Consider the following 20,420-nt stretch of genomic DNA (forward strand, 5'->3'; position numbering starts at 1 on the left):
TGGCTGGTTTTCCTTTTATAATCCGTGATTGTCTGTAGACCCAGCCACATACGTCTCGTGTCTGAGTCATTGAACTGGGACTCAACTTTGTCCCTATACCGATGTTTAGCCTGCTTGATTGCTTTGCGGAGGGAATAACTACACTCTTTGTATTCTTCCATATTCCCAGTCACCTTGCCCTGGTTAAATGTGGTGGTTTGCACTTTCAGTATGGCACGAATGCTCCCATCTATCCACGGTTTCTGGTTGGGGTAGGTTTTAATGGTCACAATGGGTACAACATCTCCTATGCACTTCCTGATAAACTCATTCACTGTATCAGTATATGTGTCGATATATGTATAATATGTACAGTTATCATAAGTGTGATTGAGAAGGAACAAAGTGTTGATATTTGCTTTGGATGATGATTTTGAGTGTGCCGTTGTGTGCCGTTGTGTGCTGTAATGTCTCAGATACTACGTTGTTGAATGGTTCAATTGTTCTCAATCAGACTGTGGCGTTGTGAAACTGTACTGGCTAATCAATGTGTGTGTTCTTTAGTGCTCAAACCTGCTTGCATGCTTTTGCTTGAACATGCCGTCACTCCTTTGTGTGTCTTTACATTTCTCCAGTTCCCGGCTCTGTTCCAATGGAGTCCACCCAGACCGGACCATACGAGGAGAAGATCTTCATGCAGTGGAAGGCACCTAACGAGACCAATGGTGTCATCACGCTATACGAGGTGAGTGACATCAACACAGCTGCTAACAGAGTTATTTTCTCACTTCCTCAGCACACAAAAATGAGACTCAACCTTGTGTAGCAAAATTTGAAAAGGTGTTTTTACATTGGATAAAAGTAGCGACTCAGAGCTACAAAATGGTCTATCAGACACTGCATTTGAGGAACAATGTGAAAGTATTTCTGCTTTGAAAGTTGATCAACTTGTAATCTCACTTTTGAGAAAATGGCCTTTGAATGTTTTGGTATCTCGTGAAGAGCTCTTCTTTGTGTACACCCATTCAGCATCGTTCACACCCTCTTAAGCTTTAGCCCCGCTCTCAGGGCGCACACCTGATACTCTGGCCGATGATTTGTTTACCTCTGGATAACATGAAAACAGCCTAACCAGCTCTGCTGGCAACAATTTCAGTACTCTTTTTTGCAGACGTTTACTGACACTGACCATATTCAACGGGTATTGTACACACGTCACGTAATGTTAGCTAACTAGCCAGCCAGCTAATGTTAGCTAGTTAAGCAACAATGAACAAAGTGCCAACAAAGCCATAGTGCTGGGAAATACCCAACCAGGTTCAATGTCAGCTAGCTAACATTAGGCTCTAATTAGAACAGCAAACGGCTGGATCACTAGCTGACGTTGTTATTCGTATCCCAGAGCCTAGCTAGCTAACAGTACACTTCAGCTTAAGGCATATAGCTTGCTAGCTAGGTAAACAATGAACCTAGCTAGGTTAACCTGTTAGGGCTAGGGGGCAGTATTGACACGGCCGGAAAAAATACGTACCCGATTTAATCTGGTTACTACTCCTGCCCAGTAACTAGAATATACATATAATTATTGGCTTTGGATAGAAAACACCCTAAAGTTTCTAAAACTGTTTGAATGGTGTCTGTGAGTATAACAGAACTCATATGGCAGGCCAAAACCTGAGAAGATTCCATGCAGGAAGTGGCCTGTCTGACAAGTTGTTGTTCATCTTGGCTCTTTTTATTGAAGACTGAGGATCTTTGCTATAACGTGACACTTCCTATGGCTCCCATAGGCTCTCAGAGCCCGGGAAAAAGCGGAATGATATCGAGGCAGCCTCTGGCTGAAACACATTATCACGTTTGGCAAGTGGCCGATCAGAGTACTATGGGTTTAGGCGCGTGCCCGAGTCGACCCCATGCTTTATTTTCTTTCGTCTGTTTACCTAAACGCAGATTCCCGGTCGGAATATTATCGCATTTTTACGAGAAAAATGGCATAAAAATTGATTTTAAACAGCAGTTGACATGCTTCGAAGTACGGTAATGGAATATTTCGAATTTTTTTGTCACGAAATGCGCCATGCTCGTCACCCTTATTTACCCTTTCGGATAGTGTCTTGAACGCACGAACAAAACGCCGCTATTTGGATATAACAATGGATTATTTGGGACCAAACCAACATTTGTTATTGAAGTAGAAGTCCTGGGAGTGCATTCTGACGAAGAACAGCAAAGGTAATAACATTTTTCTTATAGTAAATCTGACTTTGGTGAGTGCTAAACTTGCTGGGTGTCTAAATAGCTAGCCCTGTGATGCCGTGCTATCTACTGAGAATATTGCAAAATGTGCTTTCACCGAAAAGCTATTTTAAGACCTTCATAAACACAACCAAATTATTATTTGTTGAGATAATATGTTGATGTCCTAAATAATCGTCACTAGCTCAAAGGCGGTTCCCTCGATGCCATGTGCTTCTAGTGTTAACATCCAATCCTAAAGACGGCATCCTACATCCCTGTGAAATTGGGATCTCCTTAGACCAGTCAAGGCAATGACTTGAAAAAACTACAACCACAGATTTTCCACTTCCTGGTTGGATTCTTCTCAGGTTTTTCCCTGCCATATGAGTTCTGTTATACTCACCGACATCATTCAAACAGTTTTAGAAACTTCAGAGTGTTTTCTATCAAAATCTACTAATAATATGCATATCCTACCTCCAATGCCCGAGTAGGAGGCAGTTTAATTTGGGTACGTTTTTCATCCGGCCGTGAAAATACTGCCCCCTATCCCTAAGAGGCTAGCTAGCTAACGTTAGTAGTTATACATCAAACTTGCCAGTACATTAGCCTATAGTTATCTAACCCCCCAACGTGTATTGACTTGATTATTCTCGTCATTCTTAGTTTAGCTAAATGGTATAGTCATTGTGCTTTCTGAATGGACATTCGGGTGCTTTCGTAAATTCGCTCTGGCTATCTATAGGCTGGACAATAGAACAATTCAAAATTCACCCAAGGCTGAAAAACGGATTAAGAATGTTGGCTAAACCGGAACTAGCGCGAGTCCATAGCAAATGAATGGAATCGAACGTTCGCAGAGCCTGTTTTGACTGGAGTGATGCTCCATGAAAAATGTATCCCTTTTCATTTTACCACTACAATCTGTTCGTCGGACAAAACTGGAAAAAAACAACTTGTGTAGAAAGCACCTCGATGGTGTCAACTGTGCTTAGGTCTGCGTAAGGAAAAAGTAGGGAAAAAATAAAAACTGCTGACTATTTCTGGTCTAGCGATCGATGACAAACAAGCTCACTGCCCAGACTTGCATGATTACAAAGAGGAGATTCTCCTGATTAAAATGGTGCCGTGTAACAGTTTTGCTTCCGTCTCTCTCCTCGCCCCTACCTGGACTCGAACCAGGGACCCTCTGAATGGAAACACCGTAATATTAATCAAATTAATTTTGCCAAATTTCTTACATCTAGACGTTCCGCTAGCGGAACACCTGCTCCAATATCCAATGATAGGGCGTGGCGCGAATTACAAATTCCTCAAAAATACAAAAACTTCCATTTTTCAAACATATGACTATTTCACAGCATTTTAAAGACAAGACTCTCCTTTATCTAACCACACTGTCCGATTTCAAAAAGGCTTTACAGCGAAAGCAAAACATTAGATTATGTCAGCAGAGTATCCAGCCAGAAATAATCAGACACCCATTTTTCAAGCTAGCATATAATGTCACAAAAACAAAACCACAGCTAAATGCAGCACTAACCTTTGATGATCTTCATCAGATGACACACCTAGGACATTATGTTATACAATACATGCATGTTTTGTTCAATCAAGTTCATATTTATATCAAAAACCAGCTTCTTACATTAGCATGTGACGTTCAGAACTAGCATACCCCCGCAAACCTCCGGTGAATTTACTAAATTACTCACGATAAACGTTCACAAAAAACATAACAATTATTTTAAGAATTATAGATACAGAACTCCTTTTTGCAATCGAGGTGTCCGATTTTAAAATAGCTTTTCGGTGAAAGCACATTTTGCAATATTCTGAGTAGATAGCCCAGCCATCACGGCTAGCTATTTAGACACCCACCAAGTTTAGCCCTGACCAAAGTCAGATTTACTATTAGAAAAGTTTGATTACCTTTGGTGTTCTTCGTCAGAATGCACTCCCAGGACTGCTACTTCAATATCAAATGTTGGTTTGGTTCAAAATAATCCATAGTTATATCCAAACAGCGGCGTTTTGTTCGTGCGTTCAAGACACTATCCAAAGTGTAAATAAGGGTCACGAGCATGGCGCATTTCGTGACAAAAGATTTCTAAATATTCCATTACCGCATGTCAACCGCTGTTTAAAATCAATTTTTATGCCATTTTTCTCGTAAAAAAGCGATAATATTCCGACCGGGAATCTGCGTTTAGGTAAACAGACGAAAGAAAACAAAGCATGGGGTCGACTCGGGCACGCGCCTGAGTCTCACAGTACTGTGACCAGCCACTATCCAAACGCGCTACTTTTTTCAACCAGAGCCTGCAAAGCCACGATTCAGCTTTTTGCCGTCTTCTGAGAGCCCATGGGAGCCGTAGGAAGTGTCACCTAACAGCAGAGATCCCCTGTATTGGGTAGAGATAATCAAGAAGGCCAAGAAATTGTCAGACAGGGCACTTCCTGCATAGAATCTTCTCAGGTTTTGGCCTGCCAAATGAGTTCTGTTATACTCACAGACACCATTCAAACAGTTTTAGAAACTTTGGAGTGTTTTCTATCCAAAGCTAATAATTATATGCATATTCTAGTTTCTGGGCAGGAGTAATAATCAGATTAAATCGGGTACGTTTATTATCCGGCTGTGAAAATACTGCCCCCTAGCCATAACAGGTTCAATTCTCTGGTACTGCCAATCCGGGAATACTATCAAATGCTTCTCAAAGATGCCCTCTGGTGGTCAAACTAACAATAACTTGCACTAACAGAAGAAATGGCTGAGAATTAAATGATGTGCCACAGAAAGCTGCAGCAGCACGCAGGGTGTGCCGCAGTATGACGTAACTTTTAAAGAAGGAACCACTGTATATGGCAGACCAATCCGAACTAATTTCTCGGCATGTCCAGCCCACTCATTATCTCAGCCAATCATGGATTGTGGGAAGGTTGCTCACTTTTTCCAACAAGGCTCGTAATTTAACAGTTTTATTCGTATTTACAGATGGCATAAAACATTGTATTGTGCACAAGAAAGTTCACATGTTTGAGAAGGCATTTCTGCCCAAAAACTCATTTTCATGAACATTTTTTTATATTAAGTTCCAACGGCTATCCTGTGAAGTCGTGACTTGCGACATACACCTAGTTTCCTGAATCGGGTCACAAATACGCTCACAATTCCATCCTCACCCCCCACGACACTATAGGTTTTACTCATATTTCACACTACTTACTTACTCATAGTTGCCAGCTCTCAATTCAATTCATGAATTTCACAAATTCACAGCTAAGTGTAACAAGGGTATTTATAGTCCAACCTTATCTGCAGCATACCACCCTGCATCCAACTGCTGGGTTACATCTGATTCTAAGCAGGGTCGGTCCTGGATTGTAGACCATGCTGCTGGAAGGGGTGTTGAAAGACCAGAAGATGGCACTTCCCAATTTCACAGGGATGTAGGATGCCGTCTTTAGGATTGGATGTTAACACGAAGCACATGGCATCGAGGGAACCACCTTTGAGCCAGTAACGATTATTTTGGACATCAACATGCTATCTCAACAAATAATCATTTGGTTGTGTTTATGAAGGTCTTAAGTAACATTGGAATACAAAAGAAAATGTATTTCAAAGAACAAAATAGCATTTTAAGAATTATAGATACAATTCTCCTTTATGCAACCGCTGTGTCAGATTTTAAAATAGCTTTACAGAGAAAGCACATTTTTCAATATTCTGAGTACATAGCTCGCCATCACAGCGAGCTATACAGACACCCGCCAAGTTTGGGGCAACCTAAACTCAGAATTAGTATTAAAAATATGCTCTTACCTTTGCTGATCTTCGCAGAATGCACTCCCAGGACTGCTACTTCCACAAGAAATTTTGTTTTTGTTCGAAATAATCCATATTTATGTCCACATACCTCCGTTTTGTTCGTGCGTTCAGGTCACTGTCCAAAGGCTAACGCGCGAGCGCAATTCGAGACACAAAAAGTCAAAATGTTCCATTACCGTACTTAGAAGCATGTCAAATGCTGTTTAAAATCAATCTTTATGGTATTTTTTACGTAAAATTGCGATAATATTCCAACCGGACAATAGCGTATTCATTCAAGGAGAAAAAGAAGGAACAGCGTGCTCGCGGGACCGCACATATCCAATCTCTTTGTCCCCAGGCAGTCCACTCAGCAACTGAGCTATACTCTGCCCAGTGACAGGAGAAGGCTCAAACAACTTTCTGAAGGCTTTTGACAGCCAATGGAAGCCTTAGGAAGTGCAACGTGACCCCACAAATACTGTAGTTTCGAAATGGGCTAGAAAGAAGAACTACAATTCTCAGATCCTCCACTTCCTGGTTAAATATTTCTCAGGCTTTTGCCTGCCATATGAGTTCTGTTATACTCACAGACACCATTCAAACAGTTTTAGAAACTTCAGAGAGTTTTCTATCTAAATCTACTAATAATATACATATTCTAGTTTCTGGGAAAGGGTAGTAACCAGTTTATTTTGGGTACGCTTTTTCATCCGGCCATGAAAATACTGCCCCCTATCCTCAACAGGTTAAAATAATTGTTATGTATTTTGTCAACGTTTATGATGAGTATTCTTGTAAATTCACCGGAAGTTTTTGGTGGGAATACATTTTCTGAACATCACTCGCCAATGTAAAATGCTGTTTTTGGATATAAATATGAAATTGATCGAACAAAACACACATGTATTGTGTAACATGATGTCCTAGGAGTGTCATCTGATGAAGATCGTCAAAGGTTAGTGCTTCATTTAGCTGTGTTTTGGGTTTTTGTGACATATCCTTGCTTGGAAAATGGCTGTGTGGTTATTTTGGTCTATGTACTCTCCTAACATAATGTAATGTTTTGCTTTCGCTGTAAAGCCTTTTTGAAATCTGACAATGTGGTTGGATTAAGGAGAAGTGTATCTTTAAAATGGTGTAAAATAGTCCTATGTTTGAAAAATTTAAATTATTGGATTTTTTGAGGTTTTGTATTTCACACCATGCTGTTCTATTGGATATTAGCTAGGCGTTCCTCAACAGGTTTTTAATGTGAGTCTGGAAGGAGAGTTTACAGTCTAAGCAGACACCCAGGTATTGTAGTTGTCCATGTATTCTAAGTCAGAGCCGTCTAGAAAAGTGATGCTGGATGGGCGAGCAGGTGCGGGCAGTGATCGATTGAATAGCATGCATTTAGTTTTACTTGCGTTTAACAGCAGTTGGAGGCCACGGAAGGAGAGTTGTATGGCATTGAAGCTCATCTGGAGGTTAGTTAACACAGTGTCCAAAGAGGGGCCAGAAGTATACAGAATGGTGTCATCTGCGTAGAGGTGGATCAGAGAATCACCAGTAGCAAGAGCAACATCATTGATTAATACAGAGAAGAGAGTAGACCCGAGAATTGAACCCTGTGGCACACCCATAGAGACTGCCAGAGGTCCGGACAACAGGCCCTCCGATTTGACACACTGAACTCTATCAGAGAAGTAGTTGGTAAACCAGGCGAGGCAATCATTTGAGAAACCAAGGCTGTCGAGCCTGCCAATAAGAATGTTGTGATTTACAGAGTCGAAAGCCTTGGCCAGGTCGATGAATACGGCTGCACAGTAATGTCTCTTATCGATGGCGGTTATGATGTAGTTTAGAACCTTGACCGTGGCTGAGGTGCACCCATGACCAGCTCTGAAACCCGATTGCATAGCGGAGAAGGTACGGGGGGATTCAAAATGGTCGGTAATCTGTTTGTTAACTTGGCTTTCGAAGACCTTAGAAAGACAGGGTAGGATAGACATAGGTCTGTAGCAGTTTGGGTCTAGAGTGTCACCCCCTTTGAAGAGGGGGATGACCGCGGCAGCTTTCCAATCTTTGGGAATCTCGGACAATACAAAAGAGGTTGAACAGGCTAGTAATAGGGGCTGCAACAATTTCGGCAGATCATTTTAGAAAGAGAGGGTCCAGATTGTCTAGCCCGGCTGATTTGTATGGGTCCAGATTTTGCAGCTCTTTCAGAACATCAGTTATCTGGATTTGGGTGAAGGAGAAATGGTGGGGGCATTGGCGGGTTGCTGTGGAGGGTGCCGGGCAGTTGACCGGGGTAGGGGTAGCCAGGTGGAAAGCATGGCCAGCCGTAGGGAAATGCTTATTGAAATTCTCAATTATAGTGGATTTATCGGTGGTAACAGTGTTTCCTAGCCTCAGAGCAGTGGGCAGCTGGGAGTAGGTGCTCTTATTCTCCATGGACTTTACAGTGTCCCAGAACTTTTTTGAGTTAGTACTAAAGGATGCAAATTTCTGTTTGAAAAAGCTAGCCTTAGCTTTTCTAACTGCCTGTGAATATTTGTTCCTAACTTCACTGAAAAGTTGCTTATCACGGGGGCTATTCGATGCTAATGTAGAACGCCACAGGATGTTTTTGTGCTGGTCAAGGGCAGACAGGTCTGGAGTGAACCAAGGACTATATCTATTCCTAGTTCTACATTTTTTGAGTGGGGCATGCTTATTTAAGATGGTGAGGAAGGCACTTTTAAAGAATAGCCGGGCATCATCTACTGACGGGATGAGGTCAATGTCTTTCCAGGATACCCTGGCCAGGTCGATTAGAAAGGCCTGCTCGCAGAAGTGTTTTAGGGAGCGTTTGACAGTGATGAGGGGTGGTCATTTGGTCGCAGACCCATTACGGATGCAGGCAATGAGGCAGGGATCGCTGAGATCTTGATTGAAAACAGCAGATGTGTATTTGGAGGGCGAGTTAGTTAGGATGACATCTATGATGGTGCCCGTGTTTACGGATTTGGGGTTGTACCTGGTAGGTTCATTGATAGTTTGTGTGAAATTGCGGGCATCAAGCTTAGATTGTAGGATGGCCTGGGTGTTAAGCATGTCCCAGTTTAGGTCACCTAGTAGCACGAGTTCAGAAGATAGATGGTGGGCAATCAATTCACATATGGTATCGAGGGCACAGCTGGGGGCAGAGGGAGGTCTATAGCAAGGGGCAACAGTGAGAGACTTGTTTCTGGAAAGGTGAATTTTTAGAAGTAGAAGCTTGAATTGTTTGGGTACAGACTTGGATAGTAATACAGAACTCTGCAGGCTATCTTTGCAGTAGATTGCAACACCGCCCCCTTTGGCAGTTCTATCTTGGCGGAAAATGTTATAGTTAGCGATGGAGATTTCAGGGTTTTTGGTGGTTTTCCTAAGCCAGGATTTAGACACGGCTAAGGCATCCGGGTTGGCAGAGTGTGCTAAAGCAGTGAGTAAAACAAACTTAGGGAGTAGGCTTCTAATGTTAACATGCATGAAACCAAGGCTTTTACGGTTACAGAAGTCAACAAATGAGAGCACCTGGGGAGTGGGAGTGGAGCTAGGCACTGCAGGACCTGGATTAACCTCCACATCACCAGAGGAACAGAGGAGAAGTAGGATAAGAGTACGGCTAAAGGCTATACAAACTGGCCATCTAGCATGTTCGGAACAGAGAGTAAAAGGAGGAGGTTTCTGGGCACGATAGCATAGATTCAAGGCATAGTGTACAGACAAAGGTAAGGTAGGATGTGAGTACATTGGAGGTAAACCTAGGTATTGAGTAATGATGAGAGAGATATGGTCTCTAGAGACGTTTAAACCAGGTGATGTCATCGCATATGTAGGAGGTGGAACAACATGGTTGGTTAAGGCATATTCAGCACGGCTAGTGGCTCTACAGTGAAATAAGACAGTAATCACTAACCAGGACAGTAATGGACGAGGCATATTGATATTAGAGAGAGGCATGCATAGCCAAGTGAACATATGGGTCCAGTGAGTGGTTGGGCTGACTGGGGACACGGCAATTCAGACAGTTAGCAGGCCGATGCTAACAGTTAGTTGGCCGGGGCTAAAAAAGCTAGCAGTTTGCAGACCGGGGCTGGCAAGCTAGCAGTTAGCAGACCGGGTTAGCAAGTAAGCAGTTGGCAGACTGGGGCTAGCAGATAGCAGACCGGGGCAGGCAAGCTAGCAGTTAGCAGACCGGGGCAAGCAAGCTAGCAGTTAACAGACCGGGGCTAGCAAGTTAGCCTTTGGGGGACGTCGCGATGGGGCTAAGTCTGTTTTTTCCTCTTCGTGCGGTGACGTCGATAGACCAGTCGTGGAATTAGTAGGGTTCCAAGTAGCTCTAGGTAGCTAGTAGGCCGCGGTTAGCAGAATGGGCCTTCAGTGGACGTCGCACCTGAGGGGCCTGTTGGAATCCTCAGGCAGATTATGTCGGTATTCCAGTCGTTGAGGTTCCGTGCCCTGTATCAGCAGTAGAAGGTGTCCGGATATTGTAGCCCAGGAATGGGCTCCGGTGGTAGCACAGGAGCCCTGGCCGGGCTAGCTTCAGGCTAATTGGTGCTTTCTCTGGGCTGGAAACGCTAGCCAGGAGTAGTCACCCGAGATTGCGGTTAGCTAGTTGCAAAGATCCAGATGAAAATGTTCAGAGTTTGCGGTAGGAATCCGGGGATATGGGGGAAAAATAAATAAATAATAATAATAGGTCCGTTATGCTCTGGTTTGAGTCACGTTGTCCGAACTGGTGAGAGCTTTCCGAGCTAAAGGTTAGCTGATGACCGCTAGCAATGGTTTGCTGACTGATAGCTGGTAGGTAGTTAGCTGGCTAGCTTCAGTTCAGGGATTCCAGATCCGAAGTAAATAGAAATACTTTAGAAAAAAAAACTGATCCACGCCACATTGGGTGAGGCGGGTTGCAGGAGAATATTTAGAAGTTGAGGTTTAGGAAAATATTTTAAAAAGATGTAAAAAGACATATACAAGGGACACGACAGGACAAAGACGTCTGACTGCTACGCCATCTTGGATTCAAGAAAATGCATGTTTGTGTGGGTGAAGCAGAAAAGGACAAACAAAAGGCCCGTTCTACCTTTTATTCAGTGGGTCTGAATTTGGGGCCGACTTTCAATTTACAGGTAGCTTTTGTTACCGAGCCGACATCATTAATATGAAATTAGTCTCTCGCCATCTCATCCATAACAGGATTTATAGAATTTGTTAAACACATTGAGTCTAGTACAATGCGTTCCCATTTGCTGTAATTGCCTATAATTACCCCTATTGATTGGATTAAAAGCCTCCGACGGCATCATCTGGGAGATCTGAGGATCCAGAAGACTCTTCTCTCGCTTTCAGGCCTTGGGCAAATTAGACTAGGGACAATATACTAGAAAATGGGAGAATAGAGAAGCCAGTGAGGGGCGGGGGAGGATGTTGATAGGTGGGCGAGGGGCGGAGGGCGCAGGTGAGGAACCCTTTGGTGATGGTAAACACACTAATATGCATAGAGATGTTACACTGTTCAGAGAGGCCTGTACTGTAGCAGTCTAATATGAACCAACAGACAGGCTTCACACGATTCCGCAACGTTCACGACAACCCAAAGTTCTTAAAGGTTATTATCACAGACAACAGTAACTATACTAAACTGTGCACAAAACAAAAGACTACTCATGGAAGTCCACAATGGTTGGATATTGACATTGATAAAGATGTGAAAAGTACTCAAGACTCACCGACACTGCTCCTGTAAGCCCATGGCCTTCTAATATTGACAGGTAATAAAGACTACTGAAGGGAGGTTTACAGACCTGACACTGATCGTACCCTTGTCAGTCCCTTACTAATTGACTAATAAAACGCATGTCGCTATATCAATCTCCAGCAGTATTAGCCCCGCTCCTTCAAATCACATTTTATTTGTCACATGCGCCGAATACAACAGGTTAACCAACAATGTGGTTTTAAGAAAAAAAGATTTAAGAAAGTATTTACTAAATAAATAAAAAAGAGCAACAATAAAATAACAATAACGAGGCTATATACAGGGAGTACCGGTACCGAGGCAATGTGCAGGGCTACAGGTTAGTCGAGGTAATTGAGGTAATATGTACATTTAGGTAGGGGTAAAGTGACTATGCATACTGTAGATAATAAACAGTGAGTAGCAGCAGTGTAAAAAAGTGTGCGTGGGGGGGTCAATGCAAATAATCCAGGGAGCATTTGATAAACTGTTCAGCAGACCCTTCTGGTCATCAATGAACATTTGAACATCTTGGCCATGTTCTGTTATAATCTCCACCCGGCACAGCCAGAAGAGGACTGGCCACTCCTCATAGCCTGGTTCCTCTCTAGGTTTCTTCCTAGGTTCCGGCCATTCTAGGGAGTTTTTCCTAGCCACCGTGCTTCTACACCTGCATTGCTTGCTGTTTGGGGTTTTAGGCTGGGTTTCTGTACAGCACTTTGTGACATCAGCTTATCCTCTCTAGGGTATGTGGGACGAAATCGTCCCAACTAGTCAACAGCCAGTGGAATCGAGTGGCGCGATATTCAAATACCTTAGAAATGCTATTACTTACATTTCTCAAACATATTACTATTTTACACCATTTTAAAGACAAGACTCTCGTTAATCTAACCACATTGTCCGATTTCAAAAAGGCTTTACAACGAAAGCAAAACATTAGATTATGTCAGGAGAGTACCCAGCCAGAAATAATCACACACCCATTTTTCAAGCTAGCATATAATGTCACAAAAACCAAAACCACAGCTAAATGCAGCACTAACCTTTGATGATCTTCATCAGATGACACTCCTAGGACATTATGTTATACAATACATGCATGTTTTGTTCAATCAAGTTCATATTTATATCAAAAACCAGATTTTTACATTAGCATGTGACGTTCAGAACTAGCAAACATACTGAAAACTTCCGGTGAATTTACTAAATTACTCATGATAAACGTTCACAAAAAACATAACAATTATTTTAAGAATTATAGATACAGAACTCCTTTATGCAATCGCGGTGTCAGATTTTAAAATAGCTTTTCGGCAAAAGCACATTTTGCAATATTCTGAGTAGATAGCTCGCCATCAAGGGCTAGCTAATTTGACACCCACCAAGTTTGGTGGGTGTCAGAATTACTATAAGAAAAATTGGACTACCTTTGCTGTTCTTTGTCAGAATGCACTCCCAGGACTTCTACTTCATCCACAAATGTTGTTTTTTTGTTCAAAATAATCCATTGTTATGTTCAAATATCCTCTGTTTTGTTCTTGCGTTCAAGACACTATCTGAATGGTGAGGCGCGGACACATATCGTGACAAAAAAATTCAAAATATTCCATTATCGTACTTCGAAGCATGTCAAACGCTGATTTTTCTCGTAAAATAGCGATAATATTCCGACCGGGAGACGTCTTTTTCGTTCAAAGACTGACAATGTAAAATGGCCTCTTCACGTGCATGCGCACGCCCGTCTCCTTGTTCTCAGATCGACCACTATCCAAATGCGCTACTGTTTTTCAGGCAGGGGCTGCAAAGTCATCATTCAATGTTCTGGCGCCTTCTGAGAGCCTTTGGGAGCCTTAGAAAGTGTCACGTTACAGCAGAGATCCTCTGTTTTCGATAAAGAGAGTATAGAAGGCCAAGAAATGGTCAGAGAGGGCACTTCCTGTACAGAATCTTCTCAGGTTTTGGCCTGCCATATGAGTTCTGTTATACTCACAGACACCATTCAAACAGTTTTAGAAACTTTAGGGTGTTTTCTATCCAAATCAAACAATGATATGCATATTCTAGTTTCTGGGCAGTAGTAATAACCAGATTAAATCGGGGATGTTTTTTATCCGGATGTGAAAATACTGCCCCCTACCCTAGAGCGGTTTAGTAAGAATGGCTTTATCAATACATTTGATTTATTGATTGATGTTATGTCTTGGGGGTAGAAGCTGTTAAGAAGCCTTTTGAACCTAGAGCTCCGGTATTACTTGCTGTGCGGTAGCAGAGAGAACAGTCTGTGACTAGAGTGTCTGGAGTCTTTGCCAATTTTAAGGGCCTTTCTCTGAAACCTGGATGGCAGGAAGTTAGGCCTCAGTGATTTACTGGGTCGTACGCATCACCATCTGTAGCGCCTTACGGTCGGAGGCAGAGCAGTTGCCGTAACAGGTGGTGATGCAACCAGTCAGCATGCTCTCAATGGTGCAATTGTAGACCTTTTGAGGATCTGAGGACCCATGCCAAATATTTTCAGTCTCCTGAGGGGCAATAGGTGTTGTCATGCCCTCTTCACTACTGTCTTGGTTTGTTTTGGCAATGATAGTTTGTTGGTGATGTGGACACCAATGAACTTGAAGCTCTCAACCTGCTCCACTACAGCCCTGTTGATGAGAATAAGGGTGTGCTCAGCCCTCCTTTTCGTGTAGTCCACAATCAGCTCCTTTGTCTTGATCATGTTGAGGGAGAGGTTGTTTTCCTGGCACCACACTGCCAGGTCTCTGACCTCCTCCCTACAGGCTGTCTCATCGTTGTCGGTCTCACTGTTGTCATTGGCAAACTTAATGATGGTGTTGGAGTTTTGCTTGGCCATGCAGTCATCAGTGAACAGGGAGTACAGGGGGGACTAAGCAAGCACCCCTTGAGGGGCCCCCTGTTGAGGATCAGGGTGGCAGATGTGTTGTTCCCTACCCTTACCACCTAGGAGCGCCGCCTCTGGATGAGCATTTTCTTGTATGCTTATGGCCTTATACAGCTCATTGAGTGCTGTCTTAGTGCTAGCATCGGTTTGTCGTGTTAAATAGACAAATACAAAAAATATAGATGAAAACACTCTTGCTAAATAGTGTGGTCTACAGCTTGTTATGAGATAATCTACCTCAGGCGAGCAAAACCTTGAGACTTCCTTGATATTAGATTTCGCTCACCAGCTGTTATTGACAAATAGACACAGGCCTCCAACCCTTGTCTTACCGGAGGCAGCTGTTCTATCTTGCCGATGCACAAAAAACCCAGCCAACTGTTTATTATCCATGTCGTCGCTCAGCCCCGACTCGGTGAAACATAAGATATTACAGTTTTTAATGTCTCGTTGGTAGGATAGTCTTGAACGGAGCTCATCCAGTTTTTTATCCAATGACTGCACGTTGGCCAATAGGACGGATGGTAGAGGCGGGTTACCCACTCGCCGACAAATTCTCACAAGGCAACCGGACCTGCATCCCCTGTATTGGCGTATTTTCTTCATGATGGGATTTGGGCCTGGTACGGTATGTACAGTAAATCCTTTGCATCCGACTCAATAACATTTATTTTTTCGTCAAGTAAGAGGTGTTCTGATATCCAGAAGCTATATTTGGTCATAAGAGATGTTGGCAGAAACATTATGTACAAAATGCGTTACAAGCAATGTGAAAAAACACACAAAATAGCACAAATGGCAGCCGTCTCCTCCGGCGCCATTGTCTCTTGCTCTGATTCCTGCTCACTAGACATATCTTCTGACCTAATCAAAGCACATCAGCCACACAGAGAGGTCACAACACGTTTATAATCCATACTAGTACCAGGTTTGTGTTCAGTAGGCACAAAACTGGAACAAATGCTATGAAAGTGGGTAAAACAGGGAGGTGCTATCTCAACTCATTCAATTAGCAATGTTTTTTTTTTCTTTTACCCCGTTTGATAACACTTTACTTGATGCCCATGGTCATATGGTCATATGAGCTGACATAACTTGTCATAACCTGCCTTAAAATGGCCATAACACTGTCATGACACATATATTTAGACCTGTTGTGACATACACTTCATGACCAAAAGTATGTGGACACCTGCTCGTCGAACATCTCATTCTAAAATTGGTCCCCCCTTTTCTGCAGTAACAGCCTCCACTCTTCTGGGAAGGTGTTAAACTAGATATTGGAACATTGCTGCAGGAACTTGCTTCCATTCAGTAACACGAGCAATAGTGAGGTCCGGCACTGATGTTGGGCTATTAGGCCTGGCTCACAGTTGGCGATCCAGTTCATCCCAAAGGTGTTCGATGGGTTTGAGGTCAGGGCTCTGTGCAGTCCAGTCAAGTTCTTCCACACCGATCTCGACAAACCATTTCTGTATGAACCTCACTTTGTGCATGGGGGAATTATCATGCTGAAACAGGAAAGGGCCTTCCTCAAACTGTTGCCACAAAGTTGTAAGCACAGAATATCGTTGTATGCTGTAGAGTTAAGATTTCCCTTAACTGGAACTGAGGGGCCTAGCCCGAACCATGAAAAACAGCCCTAGACCATTATTTCTCCTCCACCAAACTTTAGAGTTGGCACTATGCATTCGGTCAGGTAGCATTCTCCTGGCGCTGCCAAATCCAGCGGACTGCCAGATGGTGAAACGTGATTCATCACTCCAGAAAATGTGTTTCCACTGCTCCAGAGTCGAATGGTGTCGAGCTTTACAGCACTCCAAATGTGCTCTAAAGCCTCTTGGCATTTCGCATGCTGATCTTAGGCTTGTGTGTGACTGCTCGTCCATAGAAACCAATTTCCTGAAGCTCCCGTCAAACAGTTATTGTGCTGACGTTACTTCCAGAGGCAGTTTGGAACTCGGTATGGAGTGTTGTAACCGTCAACAGAAAATTTGTATGCGTTTCAGCACTCGCCAGTCCCATTCTGTGAGCTTGTGTGGCCTACCACTTCGCAGCTGAGATGTTTTTCTTCCTAGATATTTGCACTTACAGTTGACTGGGGCAGCTCTATCAGGGCAGAAATCTGACACACTGACTTGTTGGAAATGTGGCATCCTATGACGGTACCATGTTGAAAGTCACTGAGGTCTTCAGTAAAGCCATTCTACTGCCAATGTTTGTCTATGGAGATTGCATGGCTGTGTGCTCAATTTTTTTTTCAGCAACGGGTGTGGCTGATTGTTCAGTTTACAAACACACCGCCTGACTTTTCGCAGCAAGGAGGGATCTATTGTTAGCCAGCTAGCTGACATGCTCACCATGGTTAGTAGTCAAACAGATACAAACAGCACCATGACTAAAACCTCATTAGTTCCTGTGACCTCTGTTGACTTCTAAGCTACGCTAATGGTAGAACAGCAGCGGTGTGACGACGGGTTCAAGCAAAGTGTGATGGCAAGGTTCAAGCTCTGAATTACACACACAAACACACCTGCGCATACGCACACACAGACACACACTCACGTGCATACACGCACACACACACGGACACACACAGATTAATGTGTGAGTATGTAAACACGACCCCCCGCTGAGAGGACCGTCCCCGGATGTCAGGTTGAGGATGTGTTCAGCATGAGGATGCAGCCTTTTGATCTCACACACACACACACACACACACACACACACACACACACACTCACTCACAGGAACAGACTTCTCAATCACAGCTCCTCTCTTGTACTATCGAGTCATCAAGGGTTTTCAGAAATGAATTGCCTTCGCTGACAAAAAAGAGAAAGGGAAGATATGAAAGATGCACTGAGGGGAAACAAAGAAGACGTAATAACTTTGCATTAATCAAGAGTCTGTTTGGGGTGGCTTTCTTTCTGTAGTATACCCCCTTACATTTTCCTAATATTATCTGTATGCAAATGCAGGATTTGTAAATACTTGAGCACTTGAATGCTTTGTGTAAGTCATTGATCTTTGTTTTGTTGAATTTGTAGCACGCACTGTTGAAATGTTTTGATGATACTGTTCCCACTCCTCGTCAGTCTTTTGGGTGTCTGAGGGGATTTGACGAAGCAGAAATCGTTTTTGTGTGAATAGAACTATTTTTCTTACCTTTGACAACCAGGGACCAAAGTTACAGCCTGTATTCAGAGGCAGAGAATGTGGCTTTGCTCTAATGCTTGAAGCCCAAAGTTGTTTTCCCATTCAGATGAATAGGAGAACATACTCTCCCCTCCATATATATTTGGACAGTGAAGCAACATTTTTTAATTTGTCTCTCTACTCCAACATTTTGGATTTGTGGTCAAATGTTTCACCTTTTATTTGAGGGTATGTTCATAGATATCTGTTTTACCATTTAGAAACAAAAGCACTTTATGTATCTAGTCCCCCCCATGTAACGAAGGACAAATTCACTTATAGGGTATTAAAGTAGTCAAAAGTTTAGTATTTAGTCCGATATTCCTTGGTTGCAATGACTACATCAAGCTTATTACTCTAGAAAACTCATTGGATGCATTTGCAGTTTACTTTGGTTGTGTTTTGGGTTAGGTTTTACCCAATAGTAACTGAATGGTGAATGATAACTGAAGAAATTTTCTTTATAAGTGGATAATATGTTTCTGAACACTTATTAAATAATTAATATAAATCCTGAATGATTAATGAATAATGATGAGTGAGAAAGTTAGAGGCTACAACAATACTTGGTAACTTCTCAACATTACTATTAACAGGGGAAGTAAAAAAAAAAAATTGGGGGGGTATGATCTTTGTGCCTCTGTAACCTTCCCATTCATCATTAATTCAGGATTATCAATAATCATGGAAGAATCCACATGAATGTACTGTAGAAGTGTTCAGAAACATTTTGTATTCTTACTTACAATACAAGTGACTCCAAAGTGGCACAACACATTATTCACCATTCAATTCCTATTGTGCAAAACATGATCCAAAACACAATTTTAAAAAAAACGCAATCAGAATAATTATGAGTGATAAGGTTACAGAGTCACAAAGATCATACCCCCCCCCAAATGCTAACCTCCCCTGATTTTGTTAGCATGTTTGGTTGTAGCCTCTAACTTTCTCACTAATCATAATTCCGTATTCATTTAGGATATTTCTTAGTCATTGCATTGTCAGTATTATTTTAGAAATGTTCAGAAACATCTTATCTACTCACTTAGAAAGAAAATTACTGCAGTCATTATAATATGAAACATTCTATCTGAAATCTAAAATGCTGGAGTATAAAAACACATTTAAAATGTTAGCTTCACTGTCCAAATACATATGAAGGTGAGTATACCTTTCCATTTCCATGAAAACATACATGAAATGAGTTGCAAAATTAATAGAAAATATAGTCAAGACATTGACAAGGTTATAAATAATGATTTTTAATTGAAATAATAATTGTGTCCTTCAAACTTTGCTTTCGTCAAAAAAATCTTCAATTTGCAGCAATTACAGCCTTGCAGACCTTTGGTATTCTAGTTGTCAATTTGTTGAAGTAATCTGAAGAGATTTCACCCCATGCTTCCTGAAGCACCTCCCACAAGTTGGATTGGCTTGATGGGCACTTCTTACATACCATACAGTCAAGCACAACAGCTCAATAGGGTTGAGATACGGTGACTGTGCTGGCCACTCCATTATAGACAGAATACCAGCTGACTGCTTCTTCCCTAAATAGTTATTGCATAGTTTGGAGCTGTGGTTTGGGTCATTGTCCTGTTGTAGGAGGAAATTGGCTCCAATTAAGCACTGTCCACAGGGTATGGCATGGATTTGCAAAATGGAGTGATAGCCTTCCTTCTTCAAGATTCCATTTACCCTGTACATATCTCCCACTTTACCACCACCAAAGCACCCCCAGACCATCACATTTCCTCCAGCATGCTTGACAGATGGCGTCAAGCACTCCTCCAGCATCTTTTCATTTTTTCTGCGTCTCACGAATGTTCTTCTTTGTGATCCAAACTCCTTAAATTTAGATTTGTCAGTCAATAACAATTTTTTCCAATCTTGCTCTGTCCAGTGTCTGTGTTATTTTGCCCATATTAATCTTTTCTTTTTATTAGGCCAGTCTGAGATATGGCTTTTTCTTTGCAACTCTGCCTAGAAGGCCAGCATCCCTGAGTCGCCTCTTCACTTTTGATGTCGAGACTGGTGTTTTGCGCGTACTATTTAATGAAGCTGCCAGATGAGGACTTGTGAGGCATCTGTTTCTCAAACTAGACACTCTAATGTACTTGTCCTCTTGCTCAGTTGTTCACCGGGGCCTCCCACTCCTCTTTCTATTCTGGTTAGAGTCAGTATGCGCTGTTCTGTGAAGGGAGTAGTACACAGCGTTGTATGAGATTTTCAGTTTCTTGGCAATTTCTTGCATGGAATAGCCTTCATTTCTCAGAACAAGAATAGATTGATGAGTTTCAGAAGAAAGTTATTTGTTTCTGGATATTTTGAGCCTGTAATCGAACCCACAAATGCTGATGCTCCAGATACTTCTTTAATCAGCACAACAGTTTTCAGCTGTGCTAACATAATTGCAAAATCGTTTTCTAATGATCTATTAACCTTTTAAAGTGATAAACTTGGATTAGCTAACACAACGTGCCATTTGAACACAGGAGTAATGGTTGCTGATAATGGGCCTCTGTACACCTTTGTAG

At 42.3% G+C, this 20,420-nt stretch overlaps 1 protein-coding gene across 16 annotated transcripts in view; it reads left to right on the forward strand.

Moving 5' to 3' along the window:
* Positions 1-20,420, forward strand: part of LOC106582631 (receptor-type tyrosine-protein phosphatase T) — a 591,582-nt gene that overhangs the window by 299,839 nt on the left and 271,323 nt on the right. For all 16 annotated transcript variants that reach the window (XM_045705237.1, XM_045705245.1, XM_045705240.1 and 13 more), the window contains exon 9: positions 615-724. In XM_045705237.1, coding sequence (XP_045561193.1) covers positions 615-724 — 110 coding nt within the window. The remainder of the gene's footprint in view (positions 1-614; positions 725-20,420) is intronic.

Source organism: Salmo salar, chromosome ssa22 (genome assembly GCF_905237065.1).
Source record: "Salmo salar chromosome ssa22, Ssal_v3.1, whole genome shotgun sequence".
NCBI lineage: Eukaryota > Metazoa > Chordata > Actinopteri > Salmoniformes > Salmonidae > Salmo > Salmo salar.